Raw genomic sequence first — 26,968 nt, 5'->3', positions numbered from 1 at the left:
CATAAAGCAGCAGAGCCCCTACTCCTAATTACTATCCTGCTGGTAAGAATATATATCCCTTAACATGCCTCCAGCTGCAAGGCTAGGAATGGCAGAAATAGCTTATTTGAAAAATATGCATGCTCTTTGTTTATTAACAGCATTCTTTGTCACGTAGCTGTGGTTTGACAATATGTATTTCTTTTAAACAGACATTAATGCAGACTTTGCTGGATATCATAGAGATGGAAAGAAATGAAGAAAAGAGCCCCAATTATGGGCTTTTAATACTTTGGGCTTCTCTGTCCAATGCTGTCCCTGTAAGTATATTAGTAAAGTAAGGGTTACAGTTCTGTCTACTGCAATTTCAATTTTTTTCCTTCGTTTTTCTTTCTGTTCTTTCTATTATGGGAAAGAAAAAAGACAGCAGTGGATCTGGTTGTGAGCTAGGAAAACAAAACTCACATGGCTAGTAAAATCTGACAAAACCACAGAGGAGGCAAAGCAGAGATCTCAAGTGAATTCTGCCCTCTGCAAGGCAGCTCGTCCCAGGCTAAGGGAAAAACTTGCACTTTGGGGTCAATTGTGACAACACTGCTTATGGAGCACTTTCTTTGTCAGGCAACATGCTTAGTATTAGCGCTTGAAATGAGTAGGTCTTGACTCTAACATTTTACTGGGGAGAGAGTAGGCAAATGCAAATGGATAATTTGAGATGGAATTGGGCTGGAATCAAGATATCCCCCCCCAAAAAAAAAAAAAAAAAAGATATCCCCCTCCAGAGCTGTGGAATCTCAAAGAGGTAACTTCAACCCTCAGCCTCCATTTCCTTTTGGGTAATGAAGGGATAATACAGCTCCTGGTATGATCCTAGGACTTGGGTACTTAATGAGTGGTGACTCTCATTTCTCTACAAGGTTGTTGCAAGGATTCAGTGAGATAAACCCCGCTGGTACCCGGTGAATATCCGTTTGTGTTAGGTGGCATCTATGTCCTGTAAGCTTCCCCATGAATGGAACTGGTGACCTTGGAACTCACAATACTTCTGAAGACAGCAGAGAATTTTTTTATGTTTACTTATTCTGAGAGAGAGAGAGAAAGAGAAAACAAGCACAGAAGCCAGGGAAGGGCAGAGAGAGAGAGAGAGAGAGAGAGAGAGAGAGAGAGAGAATCCCAAGCAGGCTCCGCACTGTCAGCACAGAGCCCAAAGGTCATGACCTGAGCCAAATCCAAGAGTTGGACACTTAAGCGACTGAGCCAGCCAGGTGCGCCAAGAACAGAGACTTTTTAACTGTTTCTTTTTTATTTATTTTTTTAGTATTTATTTATTTTTGAGCGAAAGAGGGACAGAATGCAAACAGGGGAGGGGCAGAGAGCAAGGAAGACAGAGATTCTAAAACAGGCTCCAGGCTCTGAGCTGTCAGCACAGAGCCCAACGTGGGGCTCGAACTCATGAACCGTGAGATCGTGACCTGAGCCGAATCAGATAGTTAAGCTACTGAGCCACCCAGGCGCCCCTTTAACTGTTTCTTTTAAAGTTGTTGTAAACTAGATCAAAGCCATGTGCTGTGTGCCACTTCGTGTTTGATCCGCACCAGCTACCTGTGTCAGAAGATTCCACATTAGCTTAAGCCGCGCTTACATTATTTGAGAAATTAAACAGTAACCTTTTTTATGCATGTGTCTTCTACTAAATGGGACTATTCAGCCCATCTCTAATGATACATGTAGCCATTTTTCTTTTTTTCTTCTAGCAAATAGAAATAAGATATTTTAAGTATTATTTATTTCTCCCTCCTCTTAAGGAAGGCTTTCTAAGTACTGATAGTCTAGTTTCTTTTAACCTGTTGGAACACAGACTGGGTAAGAAGCAGAAATAGAAACGCTGGCCTCTCTGCTCACATGTGTGTCAGTCTTACGTATTTCATCTGGAATGGGCAAATAAGAATCGTCTAATCCTTTCCTCTTCTTTATGTACCTCTGACATTATTCCCTGATTTCTCCTTAGACAGCTTTCTTGGATACCGAGTAAGCTACAGCAAAATTAAAAGGCAGACATCAGAACAGCTCCCAAAGCAGCAACAGAACAGCCACTCCTGTCACAGGATTAATTTTCAACATCTCATTAGAGAGGTCCCCCAGAAAAAAGGGACACAAAGCTCCAATTGATCTGACTCAGGGGAAGTCAGTTCTTTGGAACGTGTTCCTGGCATTCATCTGAGAGGACTTAAATCATTAATTTCAGAAAGAAAGTGTCTGATGATTAGTGAAAGATCCATCTTGCTGGTGCTTGTTGGCACCTCCAAGAGGCAGCTGGTGTGTGGACAGACACCCTAGAAAGGCTTCAGAGAGTCAGGCCCACTGCCAAATCCCAGTTCTGGGTGACAGTGAACCGATTGTTTAACCTCTCTGAGCCTCAGTATTCTCATCTATAGGATAGGATGAATGTGATCTACCTCATACGATAGTCGTGACGGTTGTATTTTTAAGAAATGGGAAGTGGCTAACAGTCCCTGGCACAAAGAAGGTGCTCAATGAGTGTTAGCTTTCTTCTTTTATAAAAAGTAAGGCCATCCTTCCAGTCAATCATTACTTTCAATGGCCCATTAATTATAAGCTGGCTTGGTTCTCAAACCTGGACCAAATGCCCCAGGGTGGGAGTGGCCATGTCGCCTGGCTTCTGTGATGTCCCATAAGTCCCTAGACAACCACTGCAGGCCCTGCTGGAGGGACAGGAGGTGGGGCCTGTCCTTTCTTCTCTTCTCTCCCACTCTGTGCTCTGCCTCCAGGCCCATGGAACTCAGACCTATCTGAAGGATAGGCTTGGGACAGGTCACTAGAAGGCTCCATTATGGTCAAGGTGACCTGTGGTGGACTGGCCCAAAATATTAACCATAATTTGTGAAATTATTCCTGTGGGGAAACCACTTCCCAATTCCAAGAAATTCCTTTCAAATGAACTTTTTAAGAACATTTTTCCAAAACTAATCTCACAGCTGACATTTTGTCTTTGATATCGACCGCTTCTCTGAAGCTCTTTCTAAATCTTTTTGGTAGTGACCACTACCCCCCACCCCACCCCATCTCACTTTCAACTCGCACAGCATGGGTTGTTGGCAATATACCTGGCTCCTTTTTCACCTGATTGTATTTCATATCCCCAACTAGACGTGTAAGTTCTTTGGGCAGGAATGATGTCTTGTACATATTTGTGTTTACCATGATTGTAGAAGACTGTCTGACATGTTACAGAGACTCCCTCAATATTTATTAATCTGTTTTTGAATGGGGGAATAAATGCTGCTGAAGAACATACCCAATTCATCTTCTCTCTAACAGAGCTGGGCAGGGCTTTCCTCTTCGTCCATTGTCACCTGTGTTCTTACCTCTCCAGAAGCATTATAGTGGCTGCTTGTGAAGTTCAGTGAGCCAGGGCACCCTTTTTCTTTTTGCGCAGCCCTCACCATGGACTTGACCCCTTTGACAGAACTCTAATTGTCATTTTTGGGAGCAATTTTTAACTGAGAGTGCCAAGGTCTTGTGGTCACTTAGTCTTGTTTGTTGATTCAGTAATATATGTAAATTTCTTAGTTTCTTATTACTGTCTTTTTTTTTTTTTTTTTGAGAAAGAGAGAGAGGGGAAGGGTCAGAGAGAGAATCTTAAGTAGGCTTCATCCCATGACCATGAGATCATGACCTGAGCTGAATCAAGAATTGGATGCTCAACTGACTGAGCCACCCAGGCGCCCCTACTCTTTGCTGTCTTTTATGTGTCTTTTTCCTTTCTTTTTGAAAAAGTAATTGAGCTTTTTTTTTTTTTTTACCAAATTCAAGTGATAAATAACATCATTGTACAGCCATTGTATAGCCAAAAAATAAATATTACCCAATTTTTGTGAATGTCTAAAACTCTAGGCACTATTTAGTGTAACTCTGAACCCCTCTTTTGTATAACTGAAAGTCTATGTGCTATCACTAAGCTGTTTTTTCCCCTAATATTAACTCTGACCTTTTATTCATTTATTGAATATTTATTTTTGAGAGAGAGAGAGAGAGAGAGAGTATGTGCGAGTGTGTGCGCACAAGCAGGGGAGGGGCAGAGAGAGAGGGGGACAGAGGATCCAAAGTGGGTTCCATGCTGACAGCAGAGCGCCCAATGCGGGGCTTGAACTCATGAGCCATGAGATCACGACCTGGGCCAAAGTCAGATGCTTAACTGACTTATCCGCCACCCAGGCGCCCCGTGAACTCTGACCCTTTAATAAATAAGATGAACTGAGGGTGGAGTGGTTATTAATTAAATCCAATAATTTGGCCCTTCCATCCATAGATAGTAATAGAAGGAGCCCGAATGGGGAGACAGGAGAAGAGAGCTTTCTGGTCATGTTTCTTCTAGTGTAAATCGGCCTGGATGATCTCTAGGATAAGTCTTTTGTAATGTGGATAATGCCACAGAAAGAGGCTCTCCAGATGGTGGCGGACTTTGTTCTCCCACTCACTTTGTTTATGTACACAGAAGCATATTTACCCTCCCACAGACAGAGTTCCTGCCCCAGAGGGGAACACCATTGAGTAGTATCGAATTTGGCTTATTTGAGCACTTCCTTCCGATAATTGCTCTTCCTTCTTTGACCACAGAGGGGAGTATTGGGATTATTTAAAGGTACTTAAAGTTACCTCACAAAAAAAGACAAAAAAACTTAAGTGTTTTAAATATTAAGTATTTTCTGAGTCTTTCAGGACTGATTTTCCTAGATGAAAGTTCTTTCACAATACATATTTACAGAAAGGATGAAAGGGAAACCCAAGCTTCTTTTAACGATTTTATGCAAGGTGACTGTGTAACCTAAAAATAGAAGCAAAAACATCTACCCAAGTTAGTGGAAAGTTAATTTTTGAAATGTATGGCGTTATAATTTTACCTTGTAATACCACAGTGAGGAAAGACATGAAATGATTTTCTTTGGCCTAGAGAGAGAATTTGCAAGCATGCTATGTTTGATAACTTTCAGGTGTGAAAGAACCGTAGTTTTGATACTGAGTAACTCTCATCCTTTAGTTTATTGTATTTTAGGTATACTTTCCTAGGCTTATTGAAAATTACCATGTTTTATTTGCAGAATATATGATTTGCTCATTCATTTCTATTTCAAGGAAATTAAACTTTAGAAAATGTTTTTGTCTGGATTAACATTCTTAAGTGTCATAATTTGTTGCTTCTGGATATTTATTGTATGCCTCTGTAATATTTTCTAATGTGAATTACTAAAAAAAATCCTGCCTCATGTTTTAGTAGAGATAGTTTAATCTGTATAAACAATATAAACTGCAGTGACAGAATGAAATTATAGATTTGGCTCTCAGAGATGGGTAACATCTCTGTTGTCCATAAAGTCTGTTTTCAAAAATGCTCTTCGGTGTGCTTTTAAGTTTAATTTAAACATTTTCCTGGCTTCTTTTCATGTTTACAGCTAATATTAAGTATGCTTTCACTCACTTTCAAAGAAGGTTGTATTGTTTGATACATGGATTTGTTGTTGTTTTTATTTTTAAGGTTGCATTTTGGACACTTGGATTTGTCCTCTCTCATCCCAGTGTCCACAAGACCATTGTGGAAGGCATATCTTCTGTGTTTGGCACAGCAGGTACTAAACCTGAATTGAATTACACAGTTGAAGAGATATCTAATAAATATGCGCTTGTCACATGTTACGGGCAAACCTAAGTGCCCAGAATTTTATGGAAGTTGAACATAATCCAAAATTGAACACCGGATATAAACTGATCAGGTAGATTCCTAGAATTTAATTACTGTCCAGGATTTTGGAGGTCATCTAGTGCAACCCCCTTACTTTCCAAATCATGAAATAAGTGCTAGAAAGATTGTGATTTGCTTAATTTTCCTACTTAAATGCAAGTATACGTATACTTGCATATATATATATGTATGTATATATATTTATACTATGCATATATATACATTTATACTATACATATGTATACTTGAATGCAAACATATATAGGCTTTTTCTTCAAATATGTGTATATCTTTATATTGTTTTCAAATATGCTACTAACATGCCTTTAAGTTTAACTTAAACATTTTCCTAGTTTCTTTTTTTTAATTTTTTTTATGAATATAATTTATTGTCAAATTGGCTTAACATACAACACCCAGGGCTCATCCCAACAAGTGCCCTCCTCAATGCCCATCACCCATTTGCCTAGTTTCTTTTAATGTTAAGGGCTAATACTAAGTCCACTTTCATTCACTTTCAAAGAAGGTTGTATTGTTTGATACATGGGTTTTTTGTTTGTTTTTTTTTTAAGGTTGCATTTTGGACACTTGGATTTGTCCTTTCTCATCCCAGTGTGTGTGTGTGTGTGTGTGTGTGTGTGTGTGTGTGTGTGTGTGTGTACACACACACACACACACACACACACACAATATGTATATGTATAGACACATATATATGTATATACACACATACATGCAGGCTTTTTCTTCAAGTCTCTTGGACCTTCAAACCTCTTGGCCCTTCAGTTGTTTTTGGAATTCAGGATTTTCCAGATTTTTGTAAAAAGTTATATGGTGAATATATTGCATAACATAGATGTCAGGTAATGTTTTGTCACTAAAGGAGTTGTTTTAAAAGTTAGAGTTAGAGATTTGGGAGGGTTAGGACTGTAGATAGGGATTGCCACCTTGCACTTTTTAGTTCCGTTTGGGATGCTTGTCATCTGTTTTAAAAAGGAGAAATAAGCTTGAATGAAGAGAGCGCTCAACCCCTTGTTTATGTAGCATAATTTGACCTGTTTGGAAGTAGCATCTTTTAAAAAACCTCAATATGTCAAATTATGTATTCTGATATAAAAAGAATAATAAGTGACTTGGAAGAAAACAGTGTAATAATAGGACGAAAGTCTGATGCCAATAGATAGTCCCGCCCCCCACCCCCACCATTTCATGATTGCTGAAAATATTTTCTTTGAAATGTTTTTTTTTATTTTCTACTGCTTCTTGTTGAATTAAACCAAAAACCAAATTGGCTTGATCAACATGACTGTCTAGGCAATACTGTCTCTGAGCCTTGAGTATGAATAGCAGGTATTGGGGTTGGGTCTTACAGATATGGTGAGGGTTAGAATCACTGAGCACCAGCAATGCTAACAAGTTAGATTTTGGAGATACGTTAGTGAATACAAGACTACTTGCCCTTATGGGGCTTAGAGCTACAAAGTTAATGGAAATGTGCATGCCTGCACATCTACAAAGGATAAAAGGGAATGTGTCTTTGATTGTCTCATATTCACCTTCACCGTTTCCTTACTGGAGTCTTCTCCTGACTTAAGGTTCTCCAAAGTCATAATCTTTAGGATTTCTCCTCTGACAGAAAAATGTTCCTTCAAACAGCAGTACCAGTGTAATAATTACATCTATCAATGTCTTCAGTTTATAAGACTCTTGCAGAATTGAAACAGTTTACCTAAAATATCAAATGTTCTTTGCTGTGTGTATACGGAAAGATTCAGAATCCGTTTACGCATAAGATGTAGTAGCAGCTCAGGAATTTAGAGGTGAGAGACCACTCACTCTTTGAAGGTTGATATCAAGGAGTATATCTATGTGTGACAACGAATTCTGTCAAAGCACATTAGAGTGCATGGAACAAGAATCTGACTCATACGGCAGTTCTCACATTCTTAATGTTCTTCTCTGTTACAAGATCACCACTTCTTTCTTGGAGATGTCCTTAGTGACTTGGATGCCTCTCCACATCTCTGTGGCCTCAACACTCACCACTAGAGCCCATCCCAGGCATGATGGTCAACTTTCTTATAAAATAAGTCTCAGGGTAAATGTTGCTATTGAATAATTGGTCCTTTGTATCTGGCTTCTTTCACTTGGCATAGTATTTTATTTTATATCATGTGATTTTACATTAATTGATTTTCAGATGTTAAACCACCCTTGCATTCCTGGGATTAAAGCCTACTTAGGCATGTGTATAATACATATAACTTTTATGGATATAAAATATCCATAGTGTATATATACATATATTTATATCCATATGACATTTGTAATTTTTATGTTGCTGGATTCGGTTTGCTAGTATTTTATTAAGGCATTTTATATCTATATCAAAAAGGGATATTAATCTGTTGTTTTCTTTCCTTGTGATTTGTCTGGGTTTGATATCAAGACACTTTTGGCTTTATAGAGTGACTTAAGAAGTATCCACTCCTCTTATGATTTTTCAAAGTGTTTGTGAAGGAGTGATGTTAATTCTTCTTTAACCATACGATAGATTTACCAGCAAGGTGATCTGGTGCAGAGATTTTCTTTGTGAGAAGTTTTTAATTAATTCAACCCCTCTACTTGTTATAGGTTTATTCAGATTATATATTTCTTATTGTCTTTAATTGAAATAAAGCTGACACATAACATTATATTAGTTTTAGTTTAGCACAATATAATGATTTGATATACGCATGTATTATGAAACGATCACCACAATAAATTTAGTTAACACCCATTATCACACAGTTAATTTTTTTTCTTGTGATGCAGACTTTTAAGACCTGCTCTCTTACCGACTTTCAAATACATAATACACTCTCACGTATTTATTATACCATTGCTGTACATTCCATCCCCAGAAAAACGTGGGACACTTCACAAATGCGTGTTATCCTTGTTCCGGGGCCATGCTAATCTTCTCTGTATTGTTCCAAATTTAGTATATGTGCTGCCAGAGTGAGCACTGTCTCTTTTTTCTTGAGTCAGTTTTGTGGTTTGTGTCTTTTTAAGGAATTTGTCCATTTCATCTAGGCTATGTGACTCGTTACATTCATGTTATTGCCTGTAATCTTTTTTATGTTCGTAAAACCACTCGGAAAGCATCTCCCTCTTTTGTCATTTTAGTAATTGTGTCCTCTTTCTTCTTTTCTTGGTCAGTGCAGCTAAAGGATTCTCAGTTTTGTTTTCAAAGAACTAACTTCTGGTTTTGTTGCTTTTATTTCCTTGTATTGCTTTTCTTTTCTTTTTTTTTTTAACGTTTATTTATTTTTGAGACAGAGAGAGACAGAGCATGAATGAGGGAGGGTCAGAAAGAGGGAGACACAGAATCTTAAACAGGCTCCAGGCTCTGAGCCATCAGCACAGAGCCCGACGCGGGGCTCAAACTCACAGTCTCTGAGATCATGACCTGAGCCGAAGTCGGCCACTCAACCCACTGAGCCACCAGGCGCCCCTCTTGTATTGCTTTTCTATTCACTACTTCTTTTATTTCTGTCCTGATCTTTACTATTTATAATTTATATCCCTTTATGTTGATAAAGGGATATTCTTTATTTTGTTCTTTAGACATAATTTTTCTTACAGTCTTTGAACACGTTTTAAAATATCTGATTTAAACTCTTTTTTTTTTCTTTTTCTTTTTAGTAAGTCCAACATCTGGTTTTCTTCAGGGATGGTTCCTACTGATTGCTTTTCCCCTTGTGTATGGCCTGTATTTTCTTGTTCCACGTACTTTTGCGTATTTCCCGTTAAATGTCTTGTAATTTTGTGTTGATAATGGGACACTTTAAATAATACAATGTAGCAGCTCTGGAAATCAGATTCTCCTATCTCCTCAGGGTTTATTGCCACTGCTCCTTGTCACAGCTCTTGTTTGGGTGTTTCTTTATTGACTTTGGTTAACTAATTCTGTAAATTTTGCATTATCATGTGTAGCCACCTGTGTTTCTGCTTGGTTAGTTTAGTGTTCAACTAATAGCTGGATGAAGACTTCCTTACACTAAGAACCAATAAGACTCCTCGGTTTGCATGTTTTGGATTTCGTTTGCGTGTCGGAGCATGCCTTCAACACTCCGCTAGGCAGTAGGCAGCTCTGCCTTCATGGTCACTTCCACTGACACAGAGCCCCAAGGTCAGCCATGAGTCAGACCTTAGAGCCTTCTCAGGGCTTTCCGGAGCCTGAATAAAGCCCCGGGCATTTGTACTGTCCTTTATAAGCACACATTTCTATAGTCCCAGGAATACACTGGACCTCTGCAAAGCCCTAGGACATCTCATTCCCTAGCTCTTCATTTTACTCTTTTTGATTTGCCTGTTGTGTGTCCCAACTGTTGTCTATTGCCTCGGGGAGCTGCAAAGTCCATTATCTTTAAAGGTTTCCAACCAACACCCCAGGGGAAAAGACTTACTCCACTGAGTAAGTTCCAAGTCCAGTCAGATAAAGATAGTCTTGTAGGTGGGACCTTGTAGGGAACCCTCAGACAGGCCAAATAATGAGAATTCTCTAGGAATGAGGTTTTGAAGGAGTTCCAATATCATTCTGTCCCCTCTGATGGCTGTTGAGCTGCTGGTCTGCACTGTGATTGTAGGTGATTGGTTTTTAAGGCTACCGTGGATCTATGGCGAGAGGGATGGGAATAGGGCACATTAAAATGTCATTAAGCTTGCTCTTCTTACCAAGATTTAGCCATTTTTCTTGGATAAAAACCCCCTGGGTTGCTGTAAGCTTTGGTTAATTTCCAAAGGTCTGAAAAAGTTGATTCCGGCGATTTTTATCAGATTTTTCATTGATTTTAAAGAGGGAGTTTTGGGAGTCCTTTACTCTGCCGCTTTTGCTGACATTACCCTGCACCATAAGTTTTAAAATTTCTTTTAAGAAACCTTTCAAATTCATTGTTAACCCTTCATTCATCTATTTATTTAGCTGCCCTTCAACTCTGTTTTGAGGGTGTCAAGGCATTGTGTGAAAATATCAGGGCTATGAAGATGAATAAACTGTGGTACGGGCTCTCAAGGAAGTTCGTGAATGAAGTGTACTTTATTAAAATGAAAACAGATTTGGAAGTATCCAGAAGATGTTAGGAAAGAACAAGGAATGTTTACATTGTTTCTTCGGAGGTGTGTACCTGTTGATGGATTCTGTAGGTTTTCTATGCTCAGAACTCTTTTCCTTGTTCTCGTTCATGTTTTAGTAAGCTTGAATGTCATTTCCTCAGGTCTTTTCGGCTTGCCCTTTCTGAAGTCACTTTCTCTAACTCACTCTTAGTGATTTTGTGACTCACCTCACTATTTCCTTCATAAGAATGATTATTTTGTTTATTAGTCTGTCTATCTATCTATCTATCTATCTACCTATCATCTTCTGCCTTTTTCATCAGAACATAGCCCCTCTAACAACAGGAACAATGTCTATCTTGGTCTCTATGGTAGGTATCCCCAGCTGCCTAGAGCCAAAATTACTCAACAAATATTTTCTGAATAAATTTAATGAACAAGTATAAGAATATAATTCTTAATTTATTTTGATTTTTAAAAAATGTTTATTTATTTTTGAGAGAGAAAGAAAGAGAGAGACAGAACGTGAGTGTGGGAGGGGCAGAGAGAGTGGGAGACAAAGAATCCAAAGCAGGCTCGATGCTTCGAGCTCACAGACCGCGAGATCTTGACCTCAGCCCAAGTCATTCGCTTAACCTACTGAGCCACCAGGCGCCCCTGTATAAGAATATATTTTAAGAGATGAATGTCTTAGTTTAACTTTCATTGGCAGCTCTATCACCCATCCCAGTAGACAGTTTATATGAAATGAATATTTTATGTAAAGAAGCTTTTGATGAGTTTCTGCACTTGATTTTTGAGTTAGAAGAATGCTAGTGTCAGCTAATATCTGATCAGTACTTTGAGACACTGAGTAGTCTCAGGTCCAACTAACATTTCTCTAGGGTTTTGAACTCTGTGCAGAATCTTCTTACCTACGATTTTATTGTATCCATTGGTCGTGGGTGAAATATGCATTATCAAATTATTAAGAATCTGATAAAGAATATTTTGCTTTGTTACAGAGTTTTTGGGCATTCCTGGAAATTAGTCATTTTGTTTTAAATTTTAATTGTTAGATCACCAGACATTATGTCAGTTGCCTGTCATAACCTCAAAAACTTAGTCCAAATGCAGGGGTCAGAATGCCTGGGTTCAAATCCAATCTGAGATACAAACTACTGGTTAATTCCTTACTCGGGTTACCAAATTCTTCTTCTTCTTCTTCTTCTTCTTCTTCTTCTTCTTCTTCTTCTTCTTCTTTTTTAATGTCTATTTACTTTTGAGAGAGAGAGAGAGAATGAGCAGGGGAGGGGCAGAGAGACAGGGAGACACAGAATCAGAAGCAGGCTCCAGGCTCTGAGCTGTCAGCACAGAGCACGATGTGGGGCTTGAACTGTTGAACTGTGAGATCATGACCTGAGCCAAAGTTGGATGCTCAACCGACTGAGCCACCAGGCGCCCCACGTTACCAAATTCTTTAAGCCTGTTTCTTCTTTAGACAAATGGCAAAATAAGAGTGCCCACCTAATGGAGTTGTTAGGAGAATATGGCAAATATAAAGCAGACAGCACAATATTTGTCAAACTATAGTCGTTTTATGAATCTTAGCCATGACCAAAACTGATATAACCTGTATCAGTTGTATAAAATTTTACAATCTTGTCACATCATGATATTAGTGACTATTATGACTCTGAGTTTTTCTACATTTAAGTATTAGCATTTCCTTTTAAAATGCCATAGTTTTCTTGAATGTTTACAGCAATAATTGAATTATTTTGTATCAGTTGGCCATCCCTTTAAAGGGACTGAATGCAGCAGAAATATATCATGAAGACATTTCTATCTAATATTATCCTAGAGGGTAGAAACAATAGTAACAATAATGGCTAACAGACCCAATTCCAATTGCTTTTTTTTTTAATTTAAAAAGTTTCTTTAATGTTTTTTATTGTTTTTTTGTGACAGAGAGAGAGAAAGAGGGAGAGAGAATAAGAGCAGGGGACGGGCAGAGGGGCAGAGGGGAACAGAAGATCTGAAGCGGGCTCTGTGCTGACAGCAGCAGGCCCAATGTGGGGCTCGAACTCACAAACCGTGAGATCATGACCTGAGCTCAAATCAGATGCTTCACCAGCTAAGCCACCCAGGTGCCCCTCAGTGTCCACTTTTTTATATCACTAACTCTTAATGCAAAGTCTGTGTTGGTAGATCTGATTGGCAAAATCTTATTTTCACATCCTAGCTTCCAGGGAGGCAAGGGGAGCAAGAATCTGGCATTTTTCAGCTCTGTGATGGTAGGCAAGCTTCTGCTGAAACATGGGGTTCAGATATTGCATAGTCAAAACTAACACATATCGATATGTGTATGTAAGTAATGGAATATATATCTTTATATATATATGTGAGTATAGAAAATAAGCATATTTATTATATTACCATATAAATATATTTTTTTATAAATACAAACACATTTCATAAATATAATATGTACCTTTATATCTAAATATTTGTGTACATACACACATAACATCCCTTGACTATTCCCAGGTGAGGTGACCCCTTGCTAACAAAGTCCATGAAAGCAGACAAAGAACAGTTAAATCTTCTCACCTTTCTCATGTCACTTTGTACTTGTATAAACTATGAATTTTCAAAAACAGTGCAATAATTGACTGACACACCTTTGTGCTGCCCAAAGTCAAATGTTCATTTTTTTTTATTAAAAGTTTTTTTTAGTTTATTTCAAGAGAGACAGAGTTGGGGGGGTGGGGAGAAAGAGAGTGAGCAGGGTAAGGGCAGAGAGACAAGGGGGAGAGAATCCCAAGCAGGCTCCACACTGTCAGTACAGATCCTGATGCGGGGCTCAAACTCATGAACTGTGAGATCATGACATGGGCCGAGATGAAGAGTCAGACACTTAACTGACTGAGCCACCCAGGCACCCCTAATCTTCTTTATCCTGTGTATCTAAAAATTCACACACTTGTAGTTCAACCAAACTTTGTGTGTTTTGATAAAGAAAGAGGAGCTTTTGTCTTGTTTTTTTCTGAATCTCTTCCTCTTCCTAAAGGGTTTTATCTATTCTCAATATAATGAACATTGCTCTTTGTGCCCATAGAACTGTTCTAAGAAGAAAATTAAGTTATTCATATTTTTACTTTAACATTAAACTACATATTATGCCATATTTGATTTTTTTAAGTATTTACATTTTAATTTGTATAATGTCATTCCATTAACCCACCATTTTGGTTTACTTTTCTTTTTTATTTTAGTTAAAATGTAGGACTACATGTTTGTTTAGGTGCTTCTTGCATTGTTAGCTTCATTGTGCTTTGTATTCTCTAGATAACTACTAAAGGACTATAGGATCACAGAAGATTCACCAACGCAGCATAAATACTCACATTTATGAGCAACTGACCAAAAGCAAGTTCAGGCACTCACATTTGGGACCTGTTTAGGCTATTAAAAAGCAATTTTCTTTTCCAATTTTGGACTCCCACGGTGAGGGTCTGCCCACCAGGAGAGGGTCATTCTATCTTAAAAACAAAACCCATAAAAATGCAGTTGAAATCTTTAGCTGGTTATATTGGCCCTTTCTACCCTTCTTTTTTTTTTTAATTTTTTTAAAACTTTTATTCATTTTTGAGAGAGAGACAGAGCACAAGTGGAGGAGGGGCAGGGAAAGAGGGAGACACAGAATCTGAAGCAGGCTCCAGGCTCTAAGCTGTCAGCACAGACCCCAATGCAGGGCTCAAACCCATGAACTGTGAGATCATGACCTGAGCCAAGTCGGTTGCTTAACCGACTGAGCCACCCAGGCACCCCATCTACCTATTCTTTTTAATGTAAGGGAGCATTAACACTTTTTTTTCCCATTCAGTTTTACTGTGCATTTATTTAAAGGAAAAATTAATAAAACTTAAAAAAAATTTTTTTAATGTTTGTTTATTTTTGAGGGAGAGAGAGAGAGAGAGAGAGGGAGAGTGAGTGCCAGCGGGTGAGGGACAGAGAGAGAGAGGGAAACACAGAATCTGAAGCAGGCTCCAGGCTCTGAGCTGTCAGCACAGAGCCTGACGTGGGGCTCGAACCCACAAGCTGTGAGATCATGACCTGAGCCAAAGTCAGACGCTCAACTGACTGAGCCACCCAGGTGCCCCAATAAAATTTTTATGTTAATATACAAGGAGCCAGATTAGTAATAGAAATCCACCTACATAGAAATGATCCCTGTCTTACATGAAGTTATTGTTTGTGTATTGTGAAAGATACATTACCAGATTTTCATTGGATTAGAGTCACGAACTTGACTTACAAGTTTCAATCTGGTCGCTCACTAGTTGTGTGACTTTGGATATAAGAGAAAATTTACTCAGAAACAACCAATAATGTTTTTTTATTCCCTTGTGTTCTGATTTAGCAGCGATCCTGATTGGGGATGCATGGTCACTGACATTGTCCAAGTGGCCAGATGCTATATTACATGGTGACGTTGACTCACGTGGCTACACTCACCATACACTGGTCAGAAAAGGTTCTGTCTCTGCCCCTAATTATAAACAAGTATAAAAATTAGCAGTGTGATAAATGAAGTTCAGAACCTGTGGTGATGTTCTAGGCAAAATCCATATTGTTTGTATTATTACAAATAGTTCGTTGGTTTTACTTCATTGCATTTAAACATTTTCATTTATTCTTGAAACCCCATCTGTACACTTCTTAGCTATATTATAATATGTGTACAATTTCCCTCCGCTTGAGTATGTCTCCATGCCATCTTGCCAACCAATAACAACATTCTTGGAAGACTCCATCATGACATATTAAAGACCCAAGTCCCTCCAGCTAACTGAAGAAGCTCACTCTCATTACCCTTCTGCAACCTGCCAGGGCTCAATGGCTGATAGCCAAAGTTGTGTCTGTGATAGATTCTTGGCCCTTTGTTGCCCAAAATATTGAGAAAAAAGGTCAAGTAGCAGAACCAAGGTCACTTCAATGGAGCCATGAGTAGAGGTAAGTTATTTAATTAAAAAAAATTTTTTTCTCCACTTCCACTGGTTGCTTGAGAATATGTACTTAATATAGAGGTTTTGGAGGCTGTAACTTATCATACAGAAAATTTCTTGCATAGCCTTGTTTTCCTTTGCTAGTCCAACTTTTTAAATACTAGAATGGCAGGCTCCATGCTCAGTATGGAGCCTGTTTAAGATTCTCTCTCTCTCTCTCTCTCTCTCTCTCTCTGCTCCTCTCCCCTGATCACATTCTCTCTCTAAAAGTTCTTTAAAAAATTAAATAAATAAATACTGGAATGGACCCAGCAAACATTCAGTTATGCTGGAATTTCTCACAAACTACTTGTCATTCATCAACCTTGAAGAACACACATAGATTACCTAAGAAAGTGTTTATTAATGCAGGATATCCCATCTAGAACTGTTCTAGTCCACTCTGAATATATAATTTTGTTATCCTCTTTTTCCCTTGACCTTAACGACCAAGATGGTGTCACTTTAGAACTCAAAACTTGTTACTTTCCAATCCACTCACTTAGCTGTAAAGATCAGGGTGAAACTTGAACATAAGATTTTTGGCCCACGATAGATTTCCCAGGTGGATACATTTCCTCCTACATTTTCTGCCTCTAATACCTGATTGCATATCTTCTGGTACTCTAAATCAGGAGATTTTGTGTGAAATCAGTCTCTCTTTTATTGCCTAGCTTCAACAGGCTGAAAGAGATAGCTATAGATCATTTGATATCCTGTTCAAATTTACAAGCTTGGAGATAGGTCCCACTCAGGCGCTTCTCATTTTATTAAGTGTTTCATGTCTCACTTGGTGGGCACTGTTCATCCGCTTTACTTATCCTCTACATTTTTCATTCTGACAAAGTTCTTTTTTTCATGTGTTCTGTTAGAGAATTATTCAGGCATTTGGATGATCTTCCTTTCCCTTTAGAAAACACTGAGGTAAAGTCCTTAAGATTGGGTTGACATCTCTCCAGAGAACACCATCTAAAAATTCATAATCATGTAGAGTTTTTAAATAAAGGGCATTTCTAGGTCAAAATATATTTAACATTTTATAATCTACCTACTGTTGTCTTCTTTACTTCATCTCTCTCTCTTTTATTTATTATCCATTGGACTATGTCCCTTATTCCTTGAAAAAGATACTGTAATTATAAAGCAGGCTTCATTTTATATTCCAGTAAGTAGGGAAACTGATAACCTCTTTGCAATATATGAAAGAAATATTTCTGAAAATAACACAAAATACTGTTTGTTTTTTTTTTCAGAGGAGAATCTTATATAGTTGACTTGGTATAGTGACCTTAAGCTTTTCTCAAAATGATAGAATGGGATTTGGGATATTTTTATATGTGCATGTAATGGAAGAAAGGGTGGGGAGCATCAGTCCCTTAGTTATCAACTCCTGATCTTACATTCGCTAATAATAACCTGTTCTAAGCAACATTGCATTCATTCGTTGGTATCTTTCTCAATCCATTGTCATCACTGCCTCTTTTTAACATACCCAGTCTATGGTTATGAATGTCGAACTGAAGTCACTGAGCAGAGGCTACTTCCAAAAGATTATTGCTTATAATATTTCAATAGACGTCAAGCAGAGTACCGTGCGCCGGTCATAGATCCCAGAGGAGGACTCTAAATGCTTCTGCAGCTTGGTATCAGAGTCTTTAGGAAAAACACAAAGCAGTAAAGCACTGGATGGAACACACTCCACTTACATACAGAGGAGACCGAGCAGTGGGTCTTTCCCTAGCTTACCCCTCTTGTGCCTCAGTGGAAGGAACCGGTGCCCTCTCCCCTTGGAAGACAGATAAAACAGTGGGGGCGGCCAGATGTCAGATGGTGCACATGCTTTAAGTAGAGACAAAGGAACTTTCACTGTGCCTGCCACAAAGAAGGATACTCCCACACGAGGTGATAAGACCAGCACAGGCTGTACGGGCTCTTTATTCTTGGTAAGGAGTAATCCAAGCCCAAGGCCCATTCTTACACAGCTGAGTTGGAGTCCAAGGACTGGGCGCATGAGACTGACTTTCCCAATGATAGGAACGTGCCTCTTTGATAATAAAATTTTATCCTAGATCCTTCAGATGCCAAAAAGTCATGTCTACCGCTAGAAAAGTCACAAGAACCAGACCTGGAAGGTCTGAAATGACTGAGGGGTTTGGAAAAAGCTGGTGGCTAGAAGGGGTGAGTGAAGCCATGGTTTGCCAGCCTCCAGTGACAACCCCTGAAGCCCCTAGTGCCCATATTCACAGAATCTGTGGACAATCTCTCAGCTTTGTCTTTGCTTTCCCATCTGTATCCACTTTTCTCATCTGTATTCACTGCCAGTGCCTTAAACTGCTTTTTTTTTAAGCCTTCCTATTCATTTTATATCTGTCCTTCCTGTTCATTTAACTGGCATTTGTCTTGCATAAAGAAATTGGGTTAGGACATGACCTATATAGAGGAATTAATAACATTTTATAAAAATATACTTTAAACAAAACAACCTAAATAAAGAAAAAAAGCACACATGTTCCTGGACAGAAGGGTTTAATATCATGAAAATGCCAACCCTTTTCAAGTTAATATATATTTAATCAATTTTAATGAGAATTCCAATGGATTTGGAACGGGGTAACTAAATGACTTAAATATGTTTTGAAGAACAAGTGTAAATAAAAATAACAATTACTGGAAATATAAATTAGTAAGGCCAGTTTTGTCCTACCTCATTTTAAAACTTATTTATAAAGCTGCTATAACAAAAGAGGACACAGTTGGGATACAATTGATTGGCATAACCCTTATTTGTTTACCTTTTGCCAACAAAAAAGCAAATTCACAATCTTTTCTTTCAAGACTAAAAAAAATATAGGAAAAGGATCATTTTAAAAATTCTCTTTCACATTCTTGAAGCAAAAGTTTTTAAACCATCAACGTTTGCAGTGAATTAATATTCTAGAAACGCACAGTCCTTGGAGACACTACACCTATAAAGAATTTATAGAAAACAGCAGTGAACTAAAAGCCCTTAACTTTGTAGGCTACTATGTGCTTCATAGTCTTTCATCTACCATCACCTCACTCTTGAATTTTCTGCCAATTTACAATCTTTTCTCACAAAGTTTTGTCTCACAGAACATGTATAATAAGGCACATGTGTAATGTACATGGACAGTCATGAAGTTAATATTTTGTAAGGAAAAAAGACCCAAAGACTATATCTTTTTTTCTTTATTAAAGAAATATTGGAGAGAGAACACAGAATACCTACTTTTTAAATCATGTTTTTGAAGGATTTCAACACAATAAGCTTATAGTTTGCTTGATATGTTATAGTTGCTTGTTATGTTTGAAATACAAGCTTTGTATTTTCAAAAAGCGTCCAGATATCTTATCTTTTGCATATATTTTCTCGCCTCAGGAGCTTCCCTGAGTGGACCTCCTTCTCTCAGCCTGTTCCTCATATTCCAGGGGCTTCTGTGAGATACCTGAATGAGGCAACAGGATATAACTCAGTTCCAGGGATCTCTTCTACTCTTTCTTTAATTAACTCATTATCTTTTTCTGATCTTTTTGCTTCGTGTGCGTGTGTGTGTGTGTGTGTGTGTGTGTGTAAAATCATATTTACTTCCTAATTATTTTAGGTGCCCAATAAGCTCCCATTCTATATCTTCAGACGCCATAAATCCAGAGTCACCCCCTACTACATGGATAAGGATCTGATCCTTCTCCAAGAGGGAGGAGAAAGAGACAAGAAGATAGGAAAGGAAAAGGGGAGGGGGAAGGACTAGAGACCAGAAGAGTGTCATCCATGGTGAGATGGATTCTTAAACAGCTCAGCTCTCTGACACAGGGGAACCCCTGATTTATCCCCCAGGTCCCCCTGCCTAGTGACCTCTCTCCATCACCCTCTCCCTTCTGAAAAGTAAAACAGCCTTTCCCTTTCTCAACATACTCTTTTGAATCTCCTTTATTCCTTTCACATCTGCTCTAGAAATTCATTTAGACTTGATTTTTTTCTGCATAAAGACATTTGGCTGTGGTGTGCTCTGTGCCCACTGATACCAGTGGCGCCCAGTCTTGTGGCTCATACTACCTGAGAAGGTCCAGCCCCAAACATAATCCACCACATTCGGGAAAAGCTGGGTCTTACTGTGCAGAATAATGAAGTACCTCATAATTTGCAGCTTGCCTAAACAACTTTACTCTGCAACCTTCTTTACTCGTTAATTCTTTCATTTCTTCTTTCTGTCCTTGATACTCTTTGTTTCTCAGTTCTGGTCTACTCCTGTTCTAGGCCTTTCTCTGTCTCACTGTCTCTCAGTCCTCAGGAAGAGAGGAAGGTACATATTTGGAGAAGGGAAAAGTCATTGGAATCTTTATCCAAAACTGAAAATTAATTTTCCCTTCCAATAATGAAAGCTCAGTTTCACAATACTTCCTTTTAAGTGTAAAAGGATAAGTGTAGAAAGGGATTGCTTTCCCCATGGGGAGACAGGCCAACAAAGAAATCTTCATCTCACTAAAAATTTCCAGAAATCTGTACTAGCACATTCTTACCACTGATAATTGTTACACGGTCATCTGACATATAAAACCTGTTATGAATAATAGTAACTATTTCAGGACATTTTATCCACTCTTACTCTCTCTATTTGAGATGTACAAACTTTCCCCAGTGAATATAAGTTTCTTTTGGGAAGAAAACAGCAATTTTGTAAATATTAGAAAATATTTCTGGAATAAATTAGAGGTATAATTTTTTAAAATTGAGTTTTTGAACACTGTTTATCCTATTGACGTTTTTAAAATTCCTGAAGTGAAGGCATGGATGTAAGATAGTTTTTCTCCACTTTGGAATATTGTAAATTATTGATTAGTTCTCTTTAGCTTTGTCTCTGTTCTCTAAAAACTGATTTTTTTTCAGGAGCTTATCTAGAAGTCCCTGGTTGAGAAAACTCATTTCCTACCCTTATTTTTTTTTATCAGTAATTGATGTCATTGCTTTTTTATTTTTGAGTAGAAGTTTTAGAAATGCTGTATTATTTTCAAAGCTGTTGTATAATTTCCCTAAATAAGTCTAAAGTAAATGCTAGCTTTTATTACTTAATTTTTTGTTTTTAAGCAAATTATGATGAAGTTGGGGAAGCAAATTTCTTGATCAAATTTTGGTGGGAATCATTGCTCAAGGTTATGAGATCAGTTTCTTTATTTTGCAGCCTGGACCTCATGTATTTTTATCCCAGCCCCACCCTCCTTCATGTGTACTGTGACCTTTTGCACACACCTTAGCTCCAAATATTTTAAACAAGCTGCTCTATGAATATGAAAAGACAACATTTGTAAAGGATCTCCCAGCATAGAAAAGCAAACAGAACTAAGAATCCATGCTTTCAAAAGTATAGAAAGAAGTGGTGGGATGAGTAGCGATGCACTCTTTAAATTGCTGTGGAAGTTTATGTTTGCTTTTCGTCATCTTTCCATATGTCCCTGGGCAGTAGATACACCTGCTTTTCATTGTGGAGAAGCATGGAGCCCCCTCAGTCTTCAACCCCATTTTGCAGTCCCACTGTCTGAATCAGACTCCTCAGAATTATGGCTCAGAAGGTCTGAAGGACTTAGCGCATGCCTACTGTTCCCCTCCTTTTCTGGATTATTTCCTCCAAGTTGTTAGTTAAGTCTTTACGTAATATTATTCCTGAGCTATAGAAACAGGGTGTTTATATTTTCTGTACTTATTTACTTACTGTTTTGGGGGTGTGTGTGCACGTGCGCACGTGCGTGGATGCTTGCGTGTGTGTCTAAGCAAGGAGAAGGGGCTTGAAATATTAAGGAACAGAGGAGCCACATCTCAAAGAACAACTCACTTTTGTGATTCTATTTGAGTCATGTTCCTTTTTATAAGCCCAAGAAATCATGGTTTTATGATTAATTTTGGAATTTAAGTTGCTTTTCTTTCTGCCTGGGTGAGTCCGACTCATCCCTCCAGGCTTAGCTGAAACTCCAGCCATAGGAAAGAGGGGACGAACACCCTTGCCACCTAAGTCCTCTCTTGGGAAGCTAATATCATAGTCATTTATATACAGATATTACTTTGTGTCCTTGTGTCCAAAATCCTTTAGGGAGACTAGTGACTGTGTCTTTCTCATTCCTTCCTTCTCTTTTCTCCTCTAGGGGAAGCGGTGGGTCGAGGTAAGCCAGGGCAAGGGCTTTCTGGGTGGGTATCGGTTTGAAGACCGCTCTGACACGTCCAAGGTTGTCTCCGGGGACACATTATCTCTGAGGCTTGATAGCTGGCAGGTAGTTATGAGGAATAAATGAAGTGGTCCAAAGTATTTGTGACATTAGATGATCAGTAATTAGTATTATTCTCTTCCTATCTCTTTAACAGCCTCTAGGCTTGGCCTGGCGTAGAACAAATATGAAGCAAATTTATCTTGAGTGAATTAATGGCTAAAGTAATGGAATTCTAATCTATGACACATACTTAAACAGATATGGTTCACTGTGCAATAACATGCTTGCCATTGTGCCTATGGAATCCCCAAACCATATATATTTTAGAAATGGTTTACCGTTTCTGAATGCAAAATCATCCTTTCTGTTATTTGGTTTCAAATGGCCTAAGATGTGGTTTGACCTTTATTGCATGTATGCCAAGAACTTAAACAGATGGTTTCTGAATTTTACCCCAAATCGCCCATAACTTCCCTGGTTGTCTTCTGTACTGGTCCCAGTCCCCATTAGGCTCTAGCTCTTTTGATAATTACCTTGGCATTCTTCCAGTGGAGTCTTCTATTTTTAGAGTCAAAATGCTGGAAGAACAAACCACAGATGTGCATTGAAATATGCAGAGTATGGGTACAGAGCCATTTCTGAGAGTTATAATAAGAAAAGTCTTTAACCTAAAGATGTTGTTTGAAAACTTAGCATATTTCCTTTTCTTTTCCTTTGTCTAGTCCCAGAATACTACCTTGTTTGTCCAGCATCACAGTGGGATTTGAGAGACTAAAGATATCTAATCAAAATATCTATTTTCCGAGAGTACTCTACATTTCTCGTACATTTTTGTTTAAAAAGTTATTAAAGAAGACAATATCAATAATAAAAACAAACCTTATTTAACACCTCACGAAATGGACAGTCTCCTTTTGGAGAACTGCAAAATGGGCTGGAAGGCAGGAAGGTTTTGTAGGATAAAGAATAAAGAACAAGGAAGAGACAAATAGAAAATATTGGTTAGGGCCACACAGTCATCCTTCTCTAGGGTGAAAAGAAACAAGGAAATAATAAGTACAGAGTTCAGACCTGGCTTGGCATTTGGGGATTGGCAGACGGTATACTGTTTTTCTGATCAAGTGGAGCATTTACAGGGATGTGAAAGTTATCTAAGTTACTGATGTAGCCCGCTGAGCAGAAGTGGCTCCATCTTGGGCCTCGAAAGTTCTTTCAACAGCTGATATATCACATTAGATTTTAAGTATTTTGAACTCAAAACAAACTTTTGTTTCTGTGTGATATAATACAAAACATTTGTAGGCTTTATCTTTTTTAATGTTTAAAATTTTTTTTAATATTTACTTATTTTTGAGACCGAAAGACAGAGCATGAGTGGGGGTAGGGGCAGAGAGAGAGGGAGAGAGAGAATCCCAAGCAAGCTCTTTGCTGTCAACATGGAGCCCAAGGCAGGGCTAGATCCCACAAACCATGAGATCATGACCTGAGCTGAGAGCAGGAGTAGGAATGTTCAACTGACCAAGCCACCCAGGCACCCTAATTTTGCGGTTTACAGTTCACTTAGTTTAATAAGGTTACTTAATTTAAAGGTTTTTATTTATGCATTGTTTTGTTTGATTTAAAAAAAAATTTTTTTAAGTTTATTTGAGAGAGAGAATGTGCGCATAGGCACACATGCATGAGTGGGGGAGGGGCAGAGAGCGAGGGAGAGAGAATCCCAAGCATGGTCTCCCCACTGTTAGCACAGAGCTCAGTGTCGGGCTCGAATTCATGAACTGTGAGATCATGACCTTAGCTGAAATCGTGAGTCAGACACTTACCCAACTGAGCCACCCAGGCTCCCCTTATTATTTTTATTTTAAAGGAGCTCAGAATACTTCACTATTCCTTGAATCCAAACATTTTAGGCCAGAATTATGCCTGTCTTATTATAGGTGGGTCACTTTGGAGTCACGCAAATCTGATTTTAAATACAAACCCTCGTCCCTGGTAGTCATCTATCCTCAATTAAGTAGAAAAAATATTTTTTTTCTGTACCCTGTAGCTACAGTAATGTAAAATACAAAAAAAAAAAAAAAAAAAGAAAAAAGAAAAAGAGGGATTGTTTGTCCAATGTAGATTCTCTAAATAGATTTTTAAAGAGAAAACATTTTTTTTTTAAAGAAGATTTAAAATCTGAATTGTAGGTCACTGCGAATTTATTTGTAACATCCATTTGCCAGGGGCCATCTTGGTTTTCAAGATAAAAGTGAAATTGGTTGGAACCCCATCCCGGTGTTCTAGGAATCCTTGGAGGGAGGAATCAGGGAGATGGCAGAGGTGGAAGCTTGTATATCTTGTAGTTTTCTCTTGACTCATGGTTCTTGCATTTGCTGATTTCTCAATTTACATTCTGTCTTCCCTTCTGCATGTTTTGCCTCTTTTTGGTATTGCATTGCCTCACTGGACATCACCCAGATCTTTATTTCCCTGAGTGTACACTTAAGGTTATTTCTTAGCAAACTTTGCAAAACATTAAAAATATGGAACAAGGAAAGAGAAAATGATGTTGCAGCCAGAAAGAACTTAAAATTGAATACTTGACATAAAGTTGAATATTCTTCTGTTCTTACAAGTCTTATCTGCCATTACTCTGAAGAATTTTCCTGGGCTTCCTATCAGGTAATCAGTCACCTGCCATGTAGCTGGGTCATTTCTGTTCTCTCAGATCTCCAGCCTTGTCTTACTTACCTTGAAGACTCCAGCAATTCCAGTCCCTTCTTCCTGTGCAGAGCCACAGACTCTTCCTTTGTTTGACCAAGGACATTCAGGCTTTGTCCCACAGGGCTTCATCTTTTAATGCATGCCATTCATCAGCGATTTAGTTTTCTTTCCTCCTTTCTTCCTTTTCTTTCTTCTCTTCTTTTTTCCTCCTCCCACCCTTCTTCCTCCCTCCCTTCCTCCCTTCCTTCCCATCTTCCTTCCTTTCTTTTCTCAAATACACTTTAAAAGAATTTTGGATCCCCTCATTTTTAATTTGATGTGTAAAATTTATTATCCTGCACTTCAGTAATTTCAAAGGACACTACTCCTGGTATATTGCCTGCATGATTTTAGTCTGTTCAAAATATTTAAATATCAAAAGTTGTAGATTTAGTTCATTCAGTTATGGAAAATGGCTGCCTTATAACCTAATTGTCAAAGTCAGTTCTTATTATCAAACTCATCAGCCAATCCAGCTTGTTTTCTAATGGGAAAGATCTGTCCTATTTTTTTCAATTCAATTCAAATAAATGTGTCATATGTGTGTTGCTCTGATGCTCCCCTCACTTTTGAATTCTAATTTTAAGATAGACACATGGACAAACATGGAAACAGCTATCTGGTTTGTGTGCAAGGGCTAGTGGAGAAATGGATAAGACCTGTCTTTGGGTGCCTGGGTTGCTCAGTCGGTTAAGCGTCCGACTTCGGCTCAGGTCGTGATCTTGTGGTCCGTGAGTTTGAGCCCCACGTCGGGCTCTGTGCTGACAGCTCAGAGCCTGGAGCCTGCTTCAGATTCTGTCTCCCTCTCTCTCTGCCCTCCCCCTGCTCACACTCTGTTTCTCTCTCTTTCTCTCAAAAATAAATAAACATTTAAAAAAAGAAAGAAGGCCTGTCTGCTTTTAATATTTCTTTTCTGTGTCTGCTTTACTTTGCTTTCAAGGGCTCCTTCTTTAGGTACAATGTGTTCTGTACTTGCCCTTTTGTTTGGCACTCAAGAGATTTTTATACTGCAGGGAAAATGTGCCAGTGTGAATATCAAGATGACCGAGAGGCAAACTTTTACAAAGTGAGGAAAAGTTGATTGTGTTAGGAGATAGGGAAAGAGAACTGAGCCACAGTTTTTCCTTAGACAGACCCATTTTAGAAGAAAATAAATATGGAAGTACCAGAAAATTGGTTTCCTTAACATTATTGTGTCCATGTGCCCTCTGTTGATGAATGTGATTTGGAGACTATTATACGACAGTATCTTTTAAACAAAAACCATTCTTTTCCCAAGAGATTATATTTTCCATGCGTATAGGCACATATTACAGGATTATTCAGATGCTATGCTAGCCATTGTCCACTTGACTTGGTTATATAAACGATCTGTGTAATAAAGGTCACACAGAATTTATGGTACTTGTAAAATTCCAATGCTGGAATAAAATGTAGACTTCTGAGCAATAGGAGGTACAATGAGGAGCAAACAAGCAGCTTGTTCCCTTGATGCTTCTTAGTCAGGAATTAGCAAGCTTTTTCTGTATAATACCATAGAGTAAATTGTTTTAGCTTTATGGAACAGAAGGTCTCTGTCACCACTGTTCAACTCTGCCATTGTAATGTGAAAACATCCCTAGGCAATAAATAACAAACGAGTTTTGCTGTGTTCCAATAAAACTTTATTTGCAATAACAGATGGTAAGCTGGATTTAGCCTACTGGCCATAGTTTGCCAACCCATGTCCTTGACTATGGCCTTATATAAGAGAGAAGAAGAGTAGGACCCAAATATATGGCTACAAGTAAGCTTAAGTCAATGATATCCAGAAGGCACTTTGGCAGTCTGATTCTGATGAAGACGGCACCTTTGTAGCTGTAAAAATGATATAATTTTGAGCCAGTTCTGAAATCCTGGCCAATTAAAACTTCAGTCGGAGTTATTTCATTTTAGGGTTCATAGTAAGAAATAAAACCCCTTTGCTGTCTTGTACTTTCATGTGAATAAAAACGAGTGACTTTGGTGTTGATACAGTTGACCCTTGAACAACACTGGCCTGAACTATACATGGAAGTTTTTGAATAAATATATGAGACAATATTGACATAGATACTGACAGATGATTCATTTCATAAACAGATGATATAAATTTATGGTATCA

The 26,968-nt window shown here is 38.3% G+C and overlaps 1 protein-coding gene and 1 non-coding gene across 3 annotated transcripts in view; one reads left to right on the top strand and one right to left on the bottom strand.

The window, feature by feature from the left end:
* The window catches only part of LOC102970914 (24-hydroxycholesterol 7-alpha-hydroxylase), a 93,627-nt gene that overhangs the window by 27,897 nt on the left and 38,762 nt on the right, over positions 1-26,968 (top strand). For both annotated transcript variants that reach the window (XM_042986501.1, XM_007085109.3), the window contains 2 exons: positions 192-299; positions 5,534-5,624. In XM_042986501.1, coding sequence (XP_042842435.1) covers positions 192-299; positions 5,534-5,624 — 199 coding nt within the window. The remainder of the gene's footprint in view (positions 1-191; positions 300-5,533; positions 5,625-26,968) is intronic.
* Positions 8,644-8,748, bottom strand: LOC122238878. The gene has a single exon (XR_006218030.1). It is a non-coding gene; the product is annotated as a U6 spliceosomal RNA (small nuclear RNA).

The sequence above is a fragment of the Panthera tigris genome, chromosome B2, assembly GCF_018350195.1.
Source record: "Panthera tigris isolate Pti1 chromosome B2, P.tigris_Pti1_mat1.1, whole genome shotgun sequence".
Classification (NCBI taxonomy): Eukaryota; Metazoa; Chordata; class Mammalia; order Carnivora; family Felidae; genus Panthera; species Panthera tigris.
This window is presented reverse-complemented; position numbering and strand designations above follow the sequence as displayed.